The sequence below is a fragment of the Lissotriton helveticus genome, chromosome 5_1 (genome assembly GCF_964261635.1).
Source record: "Lissotriton helveticus chromosome 5_1, aLisHel1.1, whole genome shotgun sequence".
NCBI classification, from domain to species: Eukaryota; Metazoa; Chordata; class Amphibia; order Caudata; family Salamandridae; genus Lissotriton; species Lissotriton helveticus.
The window spans coordinates 1,573,704,664-1,573,724,801 of record NC_136065.1 but is presented as its reverse complement, the minus strand read 5'-3'; the positions used below and the strand labels follow the sequence as shown (position 1 = coordinate 1,573,724,801).

At 40.5% G+C, this 20,138-nt stretch overlaps 1 protein-coding gene across 3 annotated transcripts in view; it reads right to left on the bottom strand.

The window, feature by feature from the left end:
• CIMAP3 (ciliary microtubule associated protein 3) overlaps window positions 1–20,138 on the bottom strand; it is a 263,845-nt gene that overhangs the window by 88,517 nt on the left and 155,190 nt on the right. For all 3 annotated transcript variants that reach the window (XM_078644709.1, XM_078644710.1, XM_078644711.1), the window contains exons 4-5: window positions 2,674–2,807; window positions 2,162–2,279 (exon numbers count right to left, since the gene is read on the bottom strand). In XM_078644709.1, the coding sequence (XP_078500835.1) occupies window positions 2,162–2,279; window positions 2,674–2,807 (252 nt within the window). The remainder of the gene's footprint in view (window positions 1–2,161; window positions 2,280–2,673; window positions 2,808–20,138) is intronic.

Sequence of the window (20,138 nt, the reverse complement as noted above, 5' to 3'; positions counted from 1 at the left end):
TCCCGCCGGCTCCCCGCATCCTGCAGGAGCCGGAATTGCTTTTTAACATGGGGAGCTGCTGACATGCAGTTCCCCTTGTGGAAAAGCAATTCTGCTTTGCTTCATTGAAGTGAGAGCAGGTTTCCCTGCTCTATCTTCAATAAAGCAAAGCAGTTTGCAACAACAGGGCGGGAGCTGTGCGGCTCTCGCCCTGTCATTGCAAACAGCAGTGTCCCGGGGGTGGATACCCCGGGACACTGCAGGCGCGGGACCTGGGAGGTGGTGGTCTCCGGGGTTCGAGGGTCCGTAACGGACCTCTGCACTGCATTTAAATACTTAAGTGTCCCGGGGAGGTGGTGGTTCCCGGGGCATGTGGGAGGGCTCGAGCCCCCTCACACAGGTTCTTATTTAAATAAAAAACAAACCCCGGGGGGTGGCGGTCCCCGGGTCTTTGGTGGGCGCATATATTTAAGAAAAGCCTCGAAGGGTGGTGGTACCAAGTGCGTGGGGGAGGCTGTGGGGGGCCATGTGCCCCCCGCAAACATTTAAGGAAAGCCCCGGGGAGTGGGGGCCCCCGCAATTACAATGTGTCATGCCCCCAGGACTTGGCCCACCCAGGGCTAAATATTAACGAAGAGCGGGAGCCGGCGCTTTATTTTTTTTTATTTTCACAGCAGGATCAGCCGATCCTTCGCAACTTTTGTCGTTTAAAAAAAATAGAACATGCTTTTTTTGGCCCTGGGGGTCCTTGTGGGACCCCCTAAGCAGGCCTAAGGGGGGCAGGATGTTTCTACCCTGCTCCCTTTTCTTGTTTTTAGCATTTGTTTTTCTTTTTTCTTGTGACTCGGTTCTACCAAGTCATAAGATGGCTGTCAACACTTCCTGGCTTGAAGTGTTGAAAGCCAATTCGAATAAAGCTCGTGGTCAGGAGTGTCCGCAGATCCACTGCGCTTTTAGATGTCGAAACCTTTATTTTTTGATTTTCTCAGCAACTACTGAACGGATTTACACCATTTTAAAAAAAAGTCTCATTCTGAACCAAGGGCTACCTTTTTGCCAAATTTGATGTAATTCCGTTCAGCAGTTGAGCAGTAGCGGTTTCTTAAGTTTTCTATGGAAAATAACATGAAGAAAACGAGTTTTGGGACCCCCCCTTTTTTCTCGGCACCTGCTTGCAGAATCAGTCCCGAAACTTTCAAGACAGGAGCTGATTGGAGCGCCCCATGAGTTTTGAATATTTCACGAAGATTCGTCATCCGGCGGCAAAGTTACTGGGAAAATAAAAAACGCTTTTCCTAAAGAAACTAGGTCCTAACTATAATTATCTACTGGCGACCGAGAGTAGATGTATATATGTAGGTAAAAACACCTAGAATACTTAAAACAATTAACACATATACATTCCCTTAAAAAACTTTTACAACAAATATGCCTTTACCGTTCATGCCTTTACAACAAATTTGTTGTAAAATCCTGCGTAGTACAGATTTGCGTGGTAGTGACGCCTACGTGGTTAAGCCTGCGTGGTAAAAGCATGCGGGGTCCGGCTTCATGGTAAAGAATGTTTTTCTTGTGTAGCATGCACTGTTGAAGTCCATTGACACCATCAATTAACCAGTCAATTAATCATTCAATCACTTGTGGTACCAGACGTCCAACAGAAGTCCAGAGGAGAGTAGTATCTTATTTGCCTCTGGACATTCATCTTTGGTGTCCAGAGACAGTACCTAATTCTGATGGAGAACACAAACTTATACTTTAAGAATTCTACCTACAAAACAAAAATAAATCTCATCAGGAGACTGTTGCAAGTGTTTTTCCAGTCAATGAGGCTCAGCTTCAAAGAACATAGGGCAACTGAGCCTGCATTCCTGAGGCATAAGAGGCAGATTCATGCAAGGAAGACAATGGTCTGGAGAAAACTCCTCACCACAAAAATCAACGAGGCACTTATGCAAGACAGCTGGAAAAAATATCTGATATCTTCTTTGCAAAAAAAATGGACTGAACTAGGGTATGCCAGTGGGAATCTGGGCATTAGAAGATTTGTGCATACACCCAGGCTTACTCTGTGTTGTAGAATGAATGCACAAGACTAGAGGAAAGTTGGTTTGAATAATGAACCACTCAAACTCTGATCCCAAAGAATCTTTGGGTAGAGAAGCAAAGAACGTGCACCCACCTCTGACCGGAGAGTTCTCTTCTCCAGCGATGGCACCAGCGACCAGTCTGGAGACCCAAACTTCATGGGCCAAGTAACTCTCCTGTTCGTAGGTACCTCAAGTTCGTAGGCCCCTGGGCTGATGATAAAAAAAATATATATATATATTTTTAATCAAGGAGAAAGATCATGTATTGAAGTACAATGTCATGTGCAGGAAACACGCTGGTATATGTAGGAGAGTAGAGGATAAATTCACAGTTTAGAATGACTGTATCATGTATATGTCTATGTGTATGTCTGTGTGTGTGAGAGACAGATTCCTGTGCAGGAGATAAATGCACATGTTACATTAGAGCTGGTGGACAACTGGTGGGCAGCTTTGTGTCGAGGGTGAGGATGTGACCGAGAAAGAACAGTAAGAGAGTAAGTGTGAGACAGTGTGAAAAACGGAGTAAGGGTATAAGAGAGAGAAATCATGTATTTTTGTGAGTGTATGTGTACGCTTGTCTTTGACTGCCAGTTGCATGTACCCGGGGTGAAGTTCTGCATCGGAGACCTTTGCCGGAAATCGTTCAGCTTGGATGGAGAAGGGAGCATAGGCTGGGGTGAAAACCCTCTCTTGAGTCCAGAAGGATTGGTATGCGGCAGGCCCAGGGTTCTGGATCTGTAGACATTGAAAACATTATAAATTAAAGATCAGAACCTTAGTCACAAAGAGATCTCTCAATGTACAATTAATGTTAAACCTGCCTGTAAATCCAGACATCTCATGTTCAAGAGGCCACTGGAGGGAGATCGGTAATTATATAAAGTTTAATGGTGATTCCCTAGTTTGACAATTGGAAAAGTCTATGGAACTTTTAGTGTGGCCATAGTGAGGCTTTGGATGAGGCTTTGGATAAAGCCTCACTATGGACTCACTATGTGCCTCTCACATCCAGAGGTTCACGAATGAAGTGCCTATGAACTTCAAACATCACTTCACAATATGTACCTCTGTGGCAGATGTTCCTATCACTTGCTTCTTAAGACACATTGTAAGCATGTGCTGCTGGTACAGACATTGAACATAGATATGTGATAATAATCAAGCAGGATAGCCTGTTTAAACTGTGTGCACAACAACTGAATGTTATTCTAACTTCACATGTTTTGCAGAACAAAACAATCAGTACAATAATCTTGATTGACGTTGTGCTGATATCAGTCGGGTTAAAGTCGCAGCACTTTTCGCTCTTATGCAGGTTGTTGTCCCTTAACACGTTGGATTGTTATTCAGATTACGTCTTAGTTTGTGCACTTTACTGTACGTTGCATGGATGTAGGCTACAATGGCCCCTGAAGAAGGGACTTAAGGTTCCGAAATGCATTGGGCACAGTGGTATCAAGCGCAACGTCAATCAAGATTATTGTACTGATTGTTTTGTTCTGCAAATTCTGATCTGTGTATCAGATATTATGATAAAATAACATTTGCACTGTTCTATCGATAGGTTGTCAATCTTAATGTTTGAATATCTAAATGAAAATTGATTGAGATACTTTCTTTGAAGACTGTCGTTTTTATTCACCCATAGAATTGTCAGAAGTGTTCGTTGAAAACATGTGAACTTAGAATAACATTCAGTTGTTGTGCACACAGTTTCATCAGGCTATCCTGCGTGATTACTATCACATATCTATGTTCAGATGTGGGACGGGCAGCCCTCAAACACTGTGTAGCACACATAAGAAGGAAAACTTCTTCTTAATATTTCTTTCCAAGTCTAAATAGTGTTTACTTTTTGGTGTGCAGTTCTCAAATATATTTTTTTACAGACACTGAACAGCCATGTGTCTTGCTGTCACACATGTACAGAAAGTACTGCTTAGACAGACACTGACACCACATGTTTATGTAACAGCGCCAGCCGTGCCTGTGAGACTAATTTTGCTGCAGGTTGTGCTATCTGTGTTGCGGACTGTCGTTTACCACTGTTGTCTCATGGCCTTGGGAACCATTGGTCTTCAACTGGAAAGACCAGTGACTTCGTTTGTAGTGCAAAAGCATTGCGGACAAGGAGTCGAGGCTTCGGATAATAGGCATTACAGGGTTGGAACTCAAACACAGCATGACACACTAATCACACACAATACATGTTTCTGCCCAGTCAGAACAAAACTTGTGCTTTAGTAGGAAATGAGGAGCTAAAATGATGGTTTCGAAGATGGGGCAGAAAATCTTGCCTTTGAGACCTATTGGCTTTGGCAGTGATTTTTAGCAGTGCTCTACAACATCTCCAATGCTGTGCAACTAGGCTGAGGAAAAAAAGTTCAGGACTTGGTCGCATGTGCATACCGACAAAATAACGTGGGATTTCTTTTTTTTTTACAGAACCATGTAAAAAGCCTGATGGGCTAAACAGAATGATTTGAAATTAATGTGTTTTGCCACAGGAAGCCAATGGAGTAGAGAGCTTGAGCCTTGGTCAATGTTCTAAGACTGCAGATAAGCCTAACTGCCATTTTTGCTGCACTAACTGCAACCTCTAGATAGTTCTGGTTGGGAGTCCCATTTACTAGGCATTTGCCTTGTGTATCTTGGACAGGATGAAAACTACCACCACTGAAATATGTAGATGGTCAGGAATAAAGAGCAATATATTCCTCGCCTGGTCTGATGGTAGCATGGGGAAATTAGAGCTACGCTAACCTCAACCCCCTAAAGAAAGCACTGAGTCAAAATGGAAGCAAAGGCTTTTGACCCTGGACACTGAGGATGAGGGAACTCACCTCACGGGGCGAGAGGGTGTGCATCCACAAGTTGTTCTGGCCTGTTGGCACTGAACTTCAGCTCATTTCCGCACAACCTGTCTAGAATGCAATGTAGGCAGAACCACAGAGTGTGCTGAAGCTCAGACATGGTCTTTCGAGGGACAGGGATAGATGGGTATCATTGCACTTATACCACAATATCTAATGATGATGCCTCCATCGGTTACACACATGTCGCACAAAATAGTGAAGAGTGAAGAGCTCTGTGGCACTCTGCAAAAGACTGAGATTTCTTCCTGTTGAATGGTGGGAGTACCAATACCTGGCTCCTACAGAAAGGAAGGAGGAGAACAAAGATAGAGCCTCCTCAGGCAGACCTACCTCTGCCAAATGGTGGATTAGAGTGTCAATATATAATGTAACAAAAGCAGAGAAGAGAGCTTGTAAATGAGCCTGGAAGAGAGGTGCCTGGCAATGTACACTTCCAGATCACAGAGAACTTTAGCTATGGTGGTTTAAATCCCCGCTCCTGGTCTGATGCCCCTCTGGGAAGAGTCCTAAAGGATTGAGGTATCTAGAAAGCCAATGAGCCAGATATTTATCTCTGATTTTAGATGTAACTAGTAACAAACAAAATAAATCAGTCGATAATTAACTGCACTGATGTCTAAGTTGGCCTGCTTTAACAGGGGCTTGACAAACCCCATCTTTCAGTTCTCCAGGACTATCATGGTACGAAAGGAGGTATTCAGCAAGACAGTCAAGGCTGGCACCAGTGAATATGCAAGAGACTTAATGAGCAACACTACAAGCATCATTGAAGAATTAGATTGTAAATGTAAGAAATTGGATTATTACTTAGGTTGGGTGGCTGACCACTTGAAGGAATGATCACAATCTTTGTCAGGGTGAACACTTACAGTCACTAAAATAACCTGAGTTCAACCGCCTATTAGCTATGTCACAGGGCAGAGAAGCTTCCTTAGGGCAATATGTAAAGTCTTTATACTGTACCACAACTATAACAAAGGCAAAATGCAAAACAATAAAAATCCCAAACCGAATTAGAAAAAAAGAGTACCATTTAATTAAAAAAATGCTGCCTAAGTGCCAAAAATCCAATTAGGAAAAAGGATATATTTTTTAAAGGTTTTAAGTAGGAATAACGCATAGAAGAATAAAGTGCCAATGACTATCAATGGTCATGGTAGTCCAAGACTTTTGCAAAATGTGACGCTAAGTGCAATGGAGCACGGGTCGGATTCACAAGTCATGTCGATCTGGACAAAGTTTTCACCTTCTGACTTTAGCCCTTTATGTCCCAATCCCCCACGGAGGTATGCTTCTAAAGCCCCCAGAAGCTCAGGGGAGACACTTAGAAACTCACAGGGTATCAGGTAAAAGCCAACAGCGGAATCCAACTGTGGTCCAGTTGACACTGGTCAGCTAGGCAGTTTCAGGAAAAGACTTCTTATAACTTGCTGTGTCCCTGTAGCTTCACCAGGAAGTCAGCTTTATGACCCGTAGGGTCCACTTCTTTGTCCTACGAATAAAAGAGAGACTCGGTCTAATCCTTCAAGGCTCTTCTTTGGTTGCAGACAGCAGATTCAGTCCTCTTCTGATTTTCTTAAGTCCAGGGAGTGTGCTGGAAAATGTGCATGAGATGCACAACTTATGCCTGCATGAGCTGGAGGGTGGAATGACTCCTGGGCATGTCCTAAGTAATAGGGTAAAAAGGTACTGGTTTCAACCCTATCTACTTGGGGCATTTTCAAGATAGCCAAAGGTTTTGGCCACATTAATTGTGAGTTCTGAGGTGTGTGTGTCTGTGTTGTGTACTCTACTATGGTAATCCTAGTGTCCTCTCACATCGAACACCAAACTCTAGTTTGGAGCAGCTACTAAATAAAAAAGCAAGGTTGTCCAGCAACCAGCCCGTGGTACAAAGCGTACCCAGGCCCTGTAACTTAAATGTCTCTAGTGGCCTGTGGCACCTATTTTGCCGCTCACTATAATTACATTGTAAAAACTACTATTGTAGTCTGACTGTTGCAGTTTAAAAACTACATTCAGCTTGTCAAAATAACCCCATCAGACAGACAAAAAACTTCCTTTTAAATATTAATAAGTAACTCCTCTTTAGGCTTTGTAGCCCATAAGGCAGGGTGCATAGTATTTAAAAGTGGGATACATAGAAATGTAAATGTTTCTTAGTGACTAGTACCAAAAAGCCATTTTCACAATAGCAAGGCTGACTGATCCCTAGAGAAACACTCAGATTAACTATTATACTTAATGCTAACAGCAGTTTGGAAAAATCTAGAAATGTAATTTTGTAACTCTTTGTAATATTTATTAAAAGCCCAAATTGCTGGTGAAGTTGGATTTGTAACACATAATAAGCATATTTTTTTTAAGTTACCTTTTTCTTCCCTAAAGTCTCTGGAGGATAATTTGCATTAGTCACCAGCTGCAGAAGACCTCTGGGTACTCACGCCCTGAATGAGGTGTGAAAACTGCTGCCAGAGTAGACGCGAAGGCTGTTCCTCTGGCAGGATGACAATTTGTTTAGTACCCAGGAACTTGATTACCTTCGAAGAGACCTCCCCTGTCACAGATAGATGTCAGATGACTGCTGCACAGGCTCTTCCTTTTGTTCCCCTAGTTAGGCAAGCTCTAAAACTAGTGGGGAGGGAGCTGCCCCAGAACTGGTTTAAAGTAAACACAGTGGAAGGGTTTCTCACTTCCCTTGCTACACTTCTGGGCTGGGCTCACAAGCTCTACACCATAAGGGAAGGGTTTCACCATCGTCAGTTTAGGCAGAGATGGGCACTGTGGGATTGGTTGTGGATGGGCACACAGGAACTGCTGCAAAGGTAGGTTGGGTTATCCCTGGGAACTTTTCCCTATTGATTAGGGAGGGGCCAGGAGAACCCCACGGTAGTGCCAGTTAAAAACTTGACGCCACCTGGCACTTTCTTTAAAACCTGGACCTGTGGAAGAAAAGAAGGACTTCACCTGTAGTTTAAGATGTGTGAGGAGTTGAAAGGTTGGATCTGGTCCCACTTATACACAGGACAAAAGGTTAGTTGGTTGACTTCCTGTTAAGCTACAGGACCCTGCTGATGGCCTATCCTGGAGTAAGTCTTTGCCCCAAGTGCTGTTCCTGAGGTCCTGCGACCCTTGGCTGTGTGAAAGTGTACTTCTGACATCCTTGAGAACCCTGGGATGGGACTTAGAAACCTTTTGGCTTCAAAGACCTTCGAAGCACCAGGACAAATCTGCCAAGCTGATGCGACCAAACTATTGGGAGAAGGTTCAGGTTTCTCTCATTCAGAGCCTTTGTGCAGCCCCAAATCTGTTTTAGTGGGACCTCGTGACTAAGGTATACGACCATTTAGCCTGCAGCCTGGCCCAGCTGGAGTAATCCAAGCTCCAAAATAGGGACTAGGTCTGAATGTAGAAAACTTCACTGGGTGAAAATATCCGGTCAGCGAGAACACTTCCATTGGTGTGAATTTAAAATTTTCCCTCTGTGAGCTTTTGCCACCTAAGTCAACGGCTTCACCGGGACCTCGTCCAATGCAATGCATATCAGATATTGTGGAGCCCTTATTGGATACAGCCTGCTGCCAAGCCATGATGGAGAACTTTGACTTTCATTTTAAAGTTAAGTCCGAAGGTAAAATCTCTGACTGGGTTGAACCTGGATGGTACATCCGACCAATCGCCGTCAGCCAAAAATTGCACCTTGGTCCCGTATACTTCAACCAATTGACCCACATTTGCATTTAAATATTCATATCGCCCGTTCCTCTATTTGGATTTTTGTCATTTTTTTCATTAAATTATTGTCTATTTTTATAAATTGGAAAAGGATTTTTCTTGTGTTGTGTTTTCGACTAACTGTTTTGGTACTTCTAAATACTTTACACATTTTCTTAAGTTAAGTCTGGCTGCTCTGTGCCATAGCTACTGTGGATTGAGATCAGGTATAATTTACTGAAACCTTTACTGTACCCAACAACCTAGTGACATTATTACCTATGGTAGACCCCCATCCTCTCCTACTAATAATCCACTTACTCACATTAGCGGATTCTTCTCAACAAACAAGGAGGCAAGCACACCGCCTTCATTTTATGCTAAAACTAATATACTAATTAGTTGTAACACATAATGCCTATTTGCCGGGAATCATATAAACTCCTGCATCATTAACATTCATGAGGAAGGGGTCCATTTGAAACACACTGCAAATGGCTGTGAATGTGGGGTTTCAGTTCCGAGATGAGACAGCAGACTTTTATTTGTATTCACTGAATGATAATATTTTTTAAAGCAGACCCTTAAAGGGACAGTAGGTACATGCAAACATTAGATTGACATTAAGTGAATGACAATAGGGGGACACCCCTCTGATGCCAAATGTACACATTCACAAGATGGAAAACTGCCCACAGGACAGCTTTTACTTTGTGAATACGATAAAGTATTCTTTAAGGGAGTATATATCAGATCAATGTTTTGTGACTGCAATAGTGGTTGCAAGCCATTCATGGTAATCCAATTAAAAGTATATGACCCTTTCATGCCCGCTCCTCTGATGAAAGTCATAATAAGTCACAAAGGCCATCTTGCGAGCCAAAAAGTAATTTACGGCTCACAATTTGCTCTTTGTACACTGCTACTTGCAATTTTGCTTTTACAAAGCCTGTGATTTTGCAGGCTTTGCAACCAAACAATACTCAGTAAATCAGACCCTATGATATTAAACTGTAATAGAAAATAGTTGGTCCACATTAAAGATTTGATAAAGTCCATTTCAACCAAACCTTCCGGTTCAAAGAAAAGACGTAGCCTAGGGCCATCAGAGTGGGTAGCACTTTACCTCAGATAAAAAATCTGAAAACTGGTTGAATAACAAATTAAAATCACCTTTGATGAGTGAATGTTCAAGTTTCTCAAATACTCCTAAAGTTTGCCTATAAACTGTGAACTGGTAGAGTGGAAAGATTTACGAATACAAAAAAGAAACGGGAGATCGGTGTTAACACACACCAACAAAGAATTCCTCCAGGAGGGCGTGACTTCAGGGAGGGCGTAGCTTCAGTACAAGATGGCGGCTCTCCTGTAAGCTCCCACACTGACGTGGAGCTTCTATTACTTCTGTGGCCTCTTCTTTACCCCTCCTTAATATTGATGCGGTCTCCAGCCTCTAAACGCTGGCGGTAAGCCTGCATGCCACTCTGCACCATGAAGGTGCTTTTTGAGACCTGTGTGCTGCGGTGGTGATTTCCTTCACATAGACGTGAGCAGTCGCCATTTTAGGTCACGTAGCTCGCATCAGACATTTTTATTTTTCGTTTTTGCAATATTTCAGTGCTCCTTCCTCACAACTGATGCCTAACTCAACTAGGGCCTCCTTATGGTGGAGAAGTGTGGCTCACCGATTAGAGCGGCAGACCCTGAGGCAGAGGTCTGGCCCGGGACCAGGGTTCAATTCCCGACGCGGCAGGGTCTTGGGCTCAATGTCCACGGACTCGATAATTCTCGCCTAGGTGCCTACTCTAATCATGGGTCCCACTCTGCAACTCTGGGCAATAGCTTGCTTAATCTCCACAACGGCCCCGAAAGCGCTAGGATGCCTGGCCTCACCTTGGAGGTGCCCAGTAAGGGGGCATCTCACAGGGAAAGCCAGGAAGGGTTGCACAGCGGTATATAGCGCCAAGATACCTTTCAGGTGATAGTGCGCTTTACAAGTATACACTCATTATATGCTACACATTTTGGGCCTGGTTGCTACAAGTGGTAACTTTACTCCTTTTGGCTGCTTATGTTTCCTCTGTGAGGATATGTCTCCTCAGGCATGTATGTTTGTTAATGACTCTCTCTAATCTTATTGCTGAAAAACTACTGTAGTCCAGGATACCTTCTAGTTTATTTTATCACTTATAACACAATTTAGGAACTTAGGTTTTGTGACCTCCTTTTCCTGGATACTTCTCTTCACTGGTGTATTGGCCGGATTCATCCCTTTCAAATCTTTACTCAGCGTTCAGGTCATCATAGCAAGATAGCCAGTGATTTACATGCATCCTCCAAACTGTCTTCTTAAGGCACTATACCAAAAAGAGCGAAGAACAACCCTCCTTCTCCTATTTTATCATCCCAAAATCCAGTAATAGATTGTATCCTTGATGAGGTATATGGACTGCAACCATTTATGGTTACTACTAATGAAAAAGTGCAAAAAATTGAGGATTGATGGATTGTTATGGAGGGAAGATGTCAGATTTGGAACAACATGTGGGAGAGCTTCAAAATTTAATTACCAAGATACCTATGTTGGAGTAGGGAATTCAGAAGCTCAAGCTTCACACTGAAGACCTTGAAAATTGAAATAGACAGAACAATCTTCGCCTTTATGGTCGTCTCTAGAACACTGAGGGGTCTGATAGTCTGGCCTTCCTGACTTAACATTCTGCGAGCACATCGTTTGGGCGGTCATCAACCTCATTCAGCCAAGCCACATGGCATAATAATGCTCTTTTTGGAATTCACTGACCTGATGCGTGTCTTGAGGGCTGCTAAAGTAAAACACCATTATTGTTTCTAGTCGGCCATAACCTGTTTATTTCACAAGATGTCTCCAATGCAACCAATGCCCGTCGAAAAGAATTCTTAGCTCTTCGTCCACAGATGAGACATATGAACATTCAATATGGCATTCTCCATCCCTGCCTCTGTAAGATCACCTATGAAGGCACCTCCCGTTCTTTTGATGACCCGGCTAAACTGAAAACCTTTCTGCGAAGTATCACGAATCACAATATGTAAACTAATGCTTGATATTTTCAAATATACTTAATTTTCATTCACCGAATAGTTTTATTTTTTGTTCAAAAAAATCTTCTTCCATTGTTTGCTGCAAATATGTATTTCTGTATGTCTATAACTAACCTCCCTTTTCTTTTGTTTTCTTGTATTTTATTATGAATGTTACCAATACTCTAAATTTTCTTGCATGTTTGTGTCTCACTTTACTCCCTTATCTCTACATTTCCCTTTAATCTAAGACTACTTGTTATCTAACTTTTATAGTCTTTTTCTCTCTTGCCGTTCTTGTTCTCGGCGTAAACATGCCCTTTGCTTTCTCTTCAGCCTTTTCAATTCAGATCTGGACTTTAATCCTAGATCTGTCTTTCATTTCTCATTTTCTTATTTCCTTCTCCTCAGCTCTCCCTTCCCCATATTTAACTTTTTTCCCCTCTTGTCTCCCACTCTTACTATTTTTATTCCTATAGGAGTATTATCCCTATTCTTGCTTTTCCTCCTATCATAACTACTTTTCTATATTATTTGATGGTCGATAAATGGTGTCTTTTGTCTCTTTAATTGGTCTTGCAGCCCACTGTACCTGTTCCTGTATATTTCCCCTCAACATGTTTAATGCTGTCTCTTGGAATATCTGTGGTCTGGGTCATCCAGTCAAGCATCAGAAGGTACTTTCCCATTTATCTAAGCTTAACACACATGTTGCCTTTTTACAGTAACATACTGTAATAATGTTGAATCACGTAAACGTAAACATCAATGGGTTATTCAGGTTATCTTCTCTCCTGTTGTTAGTCGTCATGGTGGTGTTGCCACTTTATTCCACAAGTCACTATTCAAATTTTATCTCCTAAATGTGATTCAAATGAACGATGGGTTTTGGTTGTTGCTATTATATTTCAAAAGAAAGTCACTCTTGTCAATATTTATAGCCCTGTTAAATCTGATCCTGAATCTTGGCAAAATGTTAAATGGAAACTTTCTTCTATTTCTAATCCCAATATCATTGTTGGTGTTGATTTTAATTATTGGTCAGACCTGTTTACTGATAGAAAATCGAAGTGTTAGTTTAAACCTGATAAGTCTCACAAAGCCTTACAATCTGCAATGTCCTCTCATTCATTCTTTGATGTATGAAAAACTTGTAACCCTGATATATATGAATTCACATTTTTCTCTAATGTGCATCATAGTATGTCTCGTATTGATTATATTTTGGTTTCCAAATCATTACTCTCCTCTACTCAAACGTCAGAAATTGGTAGTATTTTCATTTCTGATCACGCTCCCGTTTTATCTTCTTTTGATAGGGCCCTCAACACCTTTAAACAAGGCCGTTGTCGTTTTAATAATTCTTCTTTATTAGACCAATACTTTATTTTGGAAGTGACCTCTTTTATTATTTCAAGTCAAACATTTTATAGATATTTTTGTTCATAATAATTGGGACGCTTTTTAGGCTTCCTTCTGGGCCTACACTATTTATTGCCTACTCTGCCAGAAAGAAAAGAAGATTGAATGCTAGGTACCTTTCAGATCTCCAAAAAATAAAGGTGCTGCAACATGCTTATTTCACCTCTAAATCATCCTCAAACCTACATGAACTGATTAAAGCCAAGTCTGCCCTGAATAAAATTGCTACAGTTGATGCTTGTAATGTCCTTCTTAAGATTAAGTCCAAATACCATGGAGGCCAAAATAAAGCTGGTAACATTTTGGCCAATTATTTAAAAATCTAATTGGGACAAAAAACTATTGATCCTATTCGCTCTGACAGAACAACAAGATAATGTCCTCCGACTCTGACATTGTAACACCTTTCAGTCCTATTATGAATTACTATATACAGAAGACATAACTCCTTCTGAATGTGACAGCAAAAAGAAAATTCAGGGACTCCCAAATCCTCCCTCCATTTCTAATACTCTCTTACCCCTTGAAAAAGATATTTCTCTTTAAGAAATTATTGATTCTCTTAAATCTGTGAAAAAAGCCAAAGCTCCTGGCCCTGCCGGTTTTTCCATTGAACTTCTTTCATCATTCTCCTCTATTTAAATTATTAGGACTTTTTAATTCATTTCTGTCTAATTCTAACGCTAGTGGTTCTTTTTTGGTAGCCCTTATTGTCATTATACCCAAACCAGATAAAGACCCTACCCTTTGTAAAAACTACAGACCCAACCTGCAAATCAATTACGATTGTAAACTTTTTGCTAAAATCTTACATTCTCATTTGGAGAATATCATGCCCCTTCTTATTAAAACTGTGCAGGCTGGTTTTATTAATGGCAGACTTGCATCTGATAATACCAGAATATTTTCCAACATTCTTTCCCTTGGGAAAGAATATTCCTTTCCCTTAGTAGCCCTGTCGCATGATGCTGAAAAAGCTTTTAATCCTATAAACTGGCAATTTATGTTCGCTACTCTTCGTTGCTTTGGTTTTGGCCATAAATGTATTTCTAATCTCAAACTGCAAAATGTTGAACCACGTGCAAGTGTGTTTGTTAATGGTAATTTCTCTCCCTATTTTAAGTTGCATAGAGGCACTAGACAGGGTTGTCCTCTTTCTCTGTTACTTTTTCTTCTTTGTTTGGAACCCTTTCTTGAACTTGTCAGATGTAACCCCGGTATCACTGGTTTTATATTCAACTACCAAGAAATCAAACTCTCTGAATATGCAGATATTCTACATGTCCAATCCTTCCAATTCCCTGGATCCTTTTTTACCAGAGATTGTTTTGTATTCCAGTGTCTCTGGTTACAAACAACACATTTCTAAAACTGAGAATTTACCACTAAATTCCTCTTGTCATCACTATATGTTTGATAAGACTAACTTCATTTGGTGTCCCAATAAAATTAAATACCTTGGGGTATGGGTTTCCCCCACCTTACCAGATACACTAGCTCCAATACCACCTTAAAACTTAAACACGATAAATTATTATCTCTTTGATCACCTTTATTTTTATCCTGGGGGGGGAGAATTAGACACCGTTAAAATGATGATTGTTGCTCATGTTCTTTCACTTCTATTTGTACTAAATTCCTTTAGAATAACAAACGTGTTTGTAATGCTTTATCTAAATTAATTTGACCAAAGACTAAAGGTGGTGTACGGTTTCCAGACTTTAAATTTTATCATACCACCTTTTTAATTAACAATTTTATTCTATGTCTAAAGAATACCATGACTCTTCTATACCAACATGGGTTGTTTTTGAACGCTCTCTATTGCATTTCTTTTCTTTTCAGGATGTTGTTTTCATGTCTAATTGTACATTCATATCGAAACACCCAATTTTAAAGTATTCCTATCATCTATTACACACACTATTTACCCAATGATCTGATTTTTGTCAATCGTTTCTTGCTTCCTCAATTTGGTACAATAAATGTGTGAAATTCCGCCATAAATCATTTTACTTTAAATATTGGAAAGAAAGGGGTATTTTTTTATGTGTATCATTTGGTGTATCATAACTCCATTATACAGGAGAGATATGGCCTCCCTGATTCCTGCCTTTAGCAATATAACCTATTGTTTCCTGTGCTTCAAACCTTTTTACTAAATAATAACTTTACATCCGATGTTACTCCAGTCACCCCTTTGACACCGCTATACAATATCACTACTGACTCCATCCCAGAGCTTCCTTTATATATAAATCTCTGTCTTCCCCTTTCACTAAGAGGAACAAATCCTCTATTGAGCTTTTGTGGGAAACAGATGTATCTCAATCACTATCTACTCATCAATGGGATCAATTGCGGCGAAACATTTTTAGTACCTCTAAAGCTGCCAATATTACACAATCTTTATTTTTTATATACAATAGAGCTGGTATTACTCCCTCCTTCCGTCATAAAATTTCTCCCTAATACTGGTAATGTCTCTCCTCTGATGGTACTTTGACTCGCCTACTTCATTATTGTCCTAAAGTGAATGAATTTTTGAAAGCCATATGGTCTAAATGTTTATAGATTTGTTCATGTAATATTCCATTCTCTACACAAAATATTTTTTGGGGTACTTTTTCTGCTGATTTGATTGATCTTTTTCCAAAAACTATTTTATTTGATCTTTTTATTGCTATTGCATTCAAAGTTATACTAACTTGCTGGTAAGATAACTCTAAATTATGTTTTTGGGTTTGGTGGAACCTTATTTGAGATGAACATAGAATATCCTCAGGCTCATCTTCTCCGCTATCTCAAAAAATGAAATCTGATTTACTTTGGTTACCTTTTACCTTCTATCTTCACGCGTAGCACTCTCCTAGCGCTCATGATTTCCTTTATATATCTTCTCTTTCTCTCTTCTTTTTCTTCTCTCTAGTCTCTCCTTCCCTCTCTTCCTTTTTGTAAAAAAACTCACAAAATATATATAATTATTATTAGTTCTTTTTTTAAAATTATTATTATTAGTTCACTTAATTGTTTTCTTAGACTAGATTTATATCTAATTTTTCTTTGTTATTAAGGGATTTCTTGTTTAAACAAGTTTATTAACTTTGTACTCTGTTTAACTTGTTATATTTTGCTTAACTATTGTATTGTTTATTATCTTCTAATTTTCAATAAAAAAAATATTAAACTAAAAAAAATAGTTTAAAACAAAAAAAGGCTTCCTCCAGAAGGGTTTAAAAAATATTTAAAGAAGGAACCACAATTGTCCTCTCCAACACATTCCTTACACTTACATTTTAGAGCCTTGATTCGTTTGGGACACCTAAAGCAATGTCAGGACCAAAAGACTCATTTAACCTCATCTCTCTATTGACAACAGTCCTACTGGAAGACCAGAAAAAGAGCACTCCTCTCCCATTTGCATTATTGAAGGGAGCAAGCATTTAGAAAAGCAGATTCCAGGCAAGAATGGTTAGGTAAGACATTGATGGGGCCCTGCGGATAGAAGGTAGATGGAAATGCCTAAATCTCCAAATAGTCTATCCAACCATAGATGTCAGAATGGAGTACACTCTGGGCATATGTCAGCTAAATAAGCAGTAGCTGCATAACAGATGCTCCTAATCAGCTGGACCCTTGGCTATCAAGTGTCCCCCCAAAACCGCAGATATGGTAGAGATTCAAAAAACATGAGGTTCAAGTAGTCAGGATCCAAAACAACTTTGAGCAAACAGAAAAAAAGTGTTTATGCGTTAAGTGTCAAATAATATTTTGAAAAATTTCAGAACAGCTTTAGAACTACTATAGAAAAGTTAGAATTCTAAAAACTAAAACAGAGCTCTGTATAATCATTCACAAGCATTTATCCACAGAAAATTAAAAGATGTACTAATTCACCCAGAGTGGAAAGCAGAAGGAGAAGTTCAACACCCAGCAACCCTGGCAGTCCTAAATGTCCACACATTGGTTGTCTCTAAAGCAGTGAATGCTCATAGACACATCTAACTAATCAACTGTAGAACGAGTTGCCTACTAAGATGGAAGATATGGTAGATACTGAAGAAAGACTTTTTATAAGTGGCCAGGAGCCAAATCACATGCCTGAGCTAACTCCAAGCAAAGAGAAAAAGGTTGATCAACTGCAGCATGGCAATTCAAAAATTCCAAACTGGCATCAAGACTGGCTCTGTGTGCTAACCCCTAAAGTGCCTGCCACTGTAACAGACACTGACACAACATGCTATTGTACACATACAGAATGTATCAGTTTAACAGCAGTTACCAAACCATATGGCAGAGGCACTGATGCAATAGAAATTGAAGAATAAGCAATGGCTTTTTCAGGACATCCCACGTAGACTGGTGCTGAGAACTGTTTCGGGCGTCATTCTACAGAGATGATAATTCCTAGCCTGGGGACACTCTGTTGGAGTAACCAGGTGTTTTTATAAACTATTAATCTAATCTAAACACTCATTCATGCATGCTAAAGCCTGAGCTTGGCAAGAAGCACACAAACTGAAGAAAGAAGAGGTTTATATTCACTTGGATGCCTTCTTATTGAGCAACAGGAGAGTAGGGATTACTGGAACATGTTTCATTGGTGAATATGGAAAGAGGATAGTATAAATACGTTTAATACTAGATAGGAAATAGAAACATTTTGCTACCCAGGTGGAGACTACATTATCCCACCCTCTCAAGCAAGTTAAACTTTACTCTCATACCGCTGCCCCTATAAAGAAATATTTTAGGAATTGGATAAAACAAAGTGATATCAGTATTATATGGTACTTTATTTGAGTTTGTAATGGGAAGAAAAACTTGCCATTCAACTAGAAGGCGATATATGGAGGGAAACTCTATTCTTGCAAGACAGAGATTGAGGTAGCCAGACTCATCAGTTATTTTAAAAGTTTACATGAGATTACACTTAGTACACAGCAAATTTGAAATGCTGGAGATGTAAAACGGAGAACGGTGACATTTTACACATTGTATGGAATTGCCGGAACCTAGAACATTACTGGTCGCAATATGGTCATCTCTACAAACATCCGAAATATCAAAACTTTACCCTTATGGCCAATTTAGCCATGCTACACAATATGTTTGACATTTCAGGGATACCTGCACATCTGCAATAATGACTGGTCATGACATTTTCAGAGGCAAGGCCCTGCATCTTGTGACTGGAAATCCCCAGTGGTACCTAAGCTTAAAAATGATTCCAAGAAATGAACTCAATGGCAGAATACAGGAGTATTATTTACAGACTTAATGACTAGACCGGAAAATTAAATTCAGTGAAGGGACCTTTGTGAAATATACATAACCAAGGACTTCTTCTAACATCTGTCTTGACCTATGCATGTCCTGATACCCATTCTCCTCTAGATCTTGATGTTATGGACCAACAGTGAATAAGCAACAAGCTCACTGTGTTGTTCAGTGTTCCTTTTAAAATATCTTAAATGTGTCTCAGTCTGGTGCATGTAAACAAGCAGAATGTGGTTCTAACAATTCAGTGCAATACATTCATACTTGGAGTATTGCCGCTGCACTGAAAACACGAGATGCAGGTTTGGTGAGATCAAGAGCAGTCGTACTGAAATGTATTTGATGCCTGTGGTACTGCCACTAGGTGCATGGAGATGAAATAGGGAACAATTGTGTGCTAGATCCCAGTTCAATAAATAAGACATCATCCCTTAGTTACGTAACATGGAAAATAGAAGAAAAACATTAAAATATGGGAACTCTCAGTGTTATGGCACCTGGACTGGCCTTACTAAATCTCTCCACTGCCTTTGATATCATTGATCACTTCAGCTTATTACTGGTCCAGTGCAAGTATAGTTCACCTTATTCGTGGTGGACTGTTTTCAATCACTAAGCCTGTCTCCTTGTGTTCAAGGCTTACCTTGGCCTGTGTGGGACCATGTGGATCAGCCCTGTCCTCTATGCTTCATAACATTTACATGAGACCACTGTCTCAACTTACTAGATCTTCAGAATGAAAATCCATTATATATGCAGATAACAGCGAATTATCAACATTGTGCCTGGAGCCTTACCCTTCACCACAGCATGCGAAATATCCATGAATGGCTGGTCACTAACCTTTTGAAACTCATTGTTACTCCTACAGCGTTGATAATTGTCAGAAAATTGCACTGTTCTGTGTGGTTATAATAAATCTTTTGCAGTTTGCTGGACTCTGGGACTTTGCTGGCTTTAGAACTCTATGCGCTTTACCCCTGCCTAACAGTAGTAAAGTGCCTGTGACCTCCCAAAGAATGGTCAAATTGGCATACTCCTAATTGGTATATTTCCCTTGCCTATAAATCCATAGTATATGATACAAAGTGTACCCAGGACCTCAAAGTGAAATTCTACTAGTGGATTGCAACACATATTGTGCCATTCACTAAAGTGGTAGGTCAAACATGGCTTCAGGCTTACCAATGTAGCCTGACTGTAGCAGTGTACAGACTGCAATTCAACCTGTCAAAATAAACCCTTTTGACAGGTTAAACCCTTCCTTTAAAATGTTAATATGTCACTCCTATGTAGGTCTTGTAGCTCACAAGGCAGACTGCATGATACTTAAAAATAGGAAATGTAGAGATTTAGGGCCCCATTATGATCACGAGAAGATCACCACCCGCCAAATGACCCATTTTCACAACCCCGCCATATTAGTATGGCGAGGGGCACCGTGGCGGACGGAAAGACCGTCCGCTGCTTTTCTGCCGGTCGGATTGCCGGCCGGGCGGAAAAGGCACAGGTAATGGTGGCGGTGCCTTGCAGGCAAACGCCATCCATATTAGGATGCTTGACTTTCCATGGCGGAGACTTTGCCATGGAAAAGCATGCGGGAAATCACCGTGATGACCATTGCGGGCCCCCAGGGGTTTGGGGGTGTGGGTGGCTGTACTGGAGGGTACCCATGGTACCCCCCCATCATTGCCATGCACAAGGTGGCAGG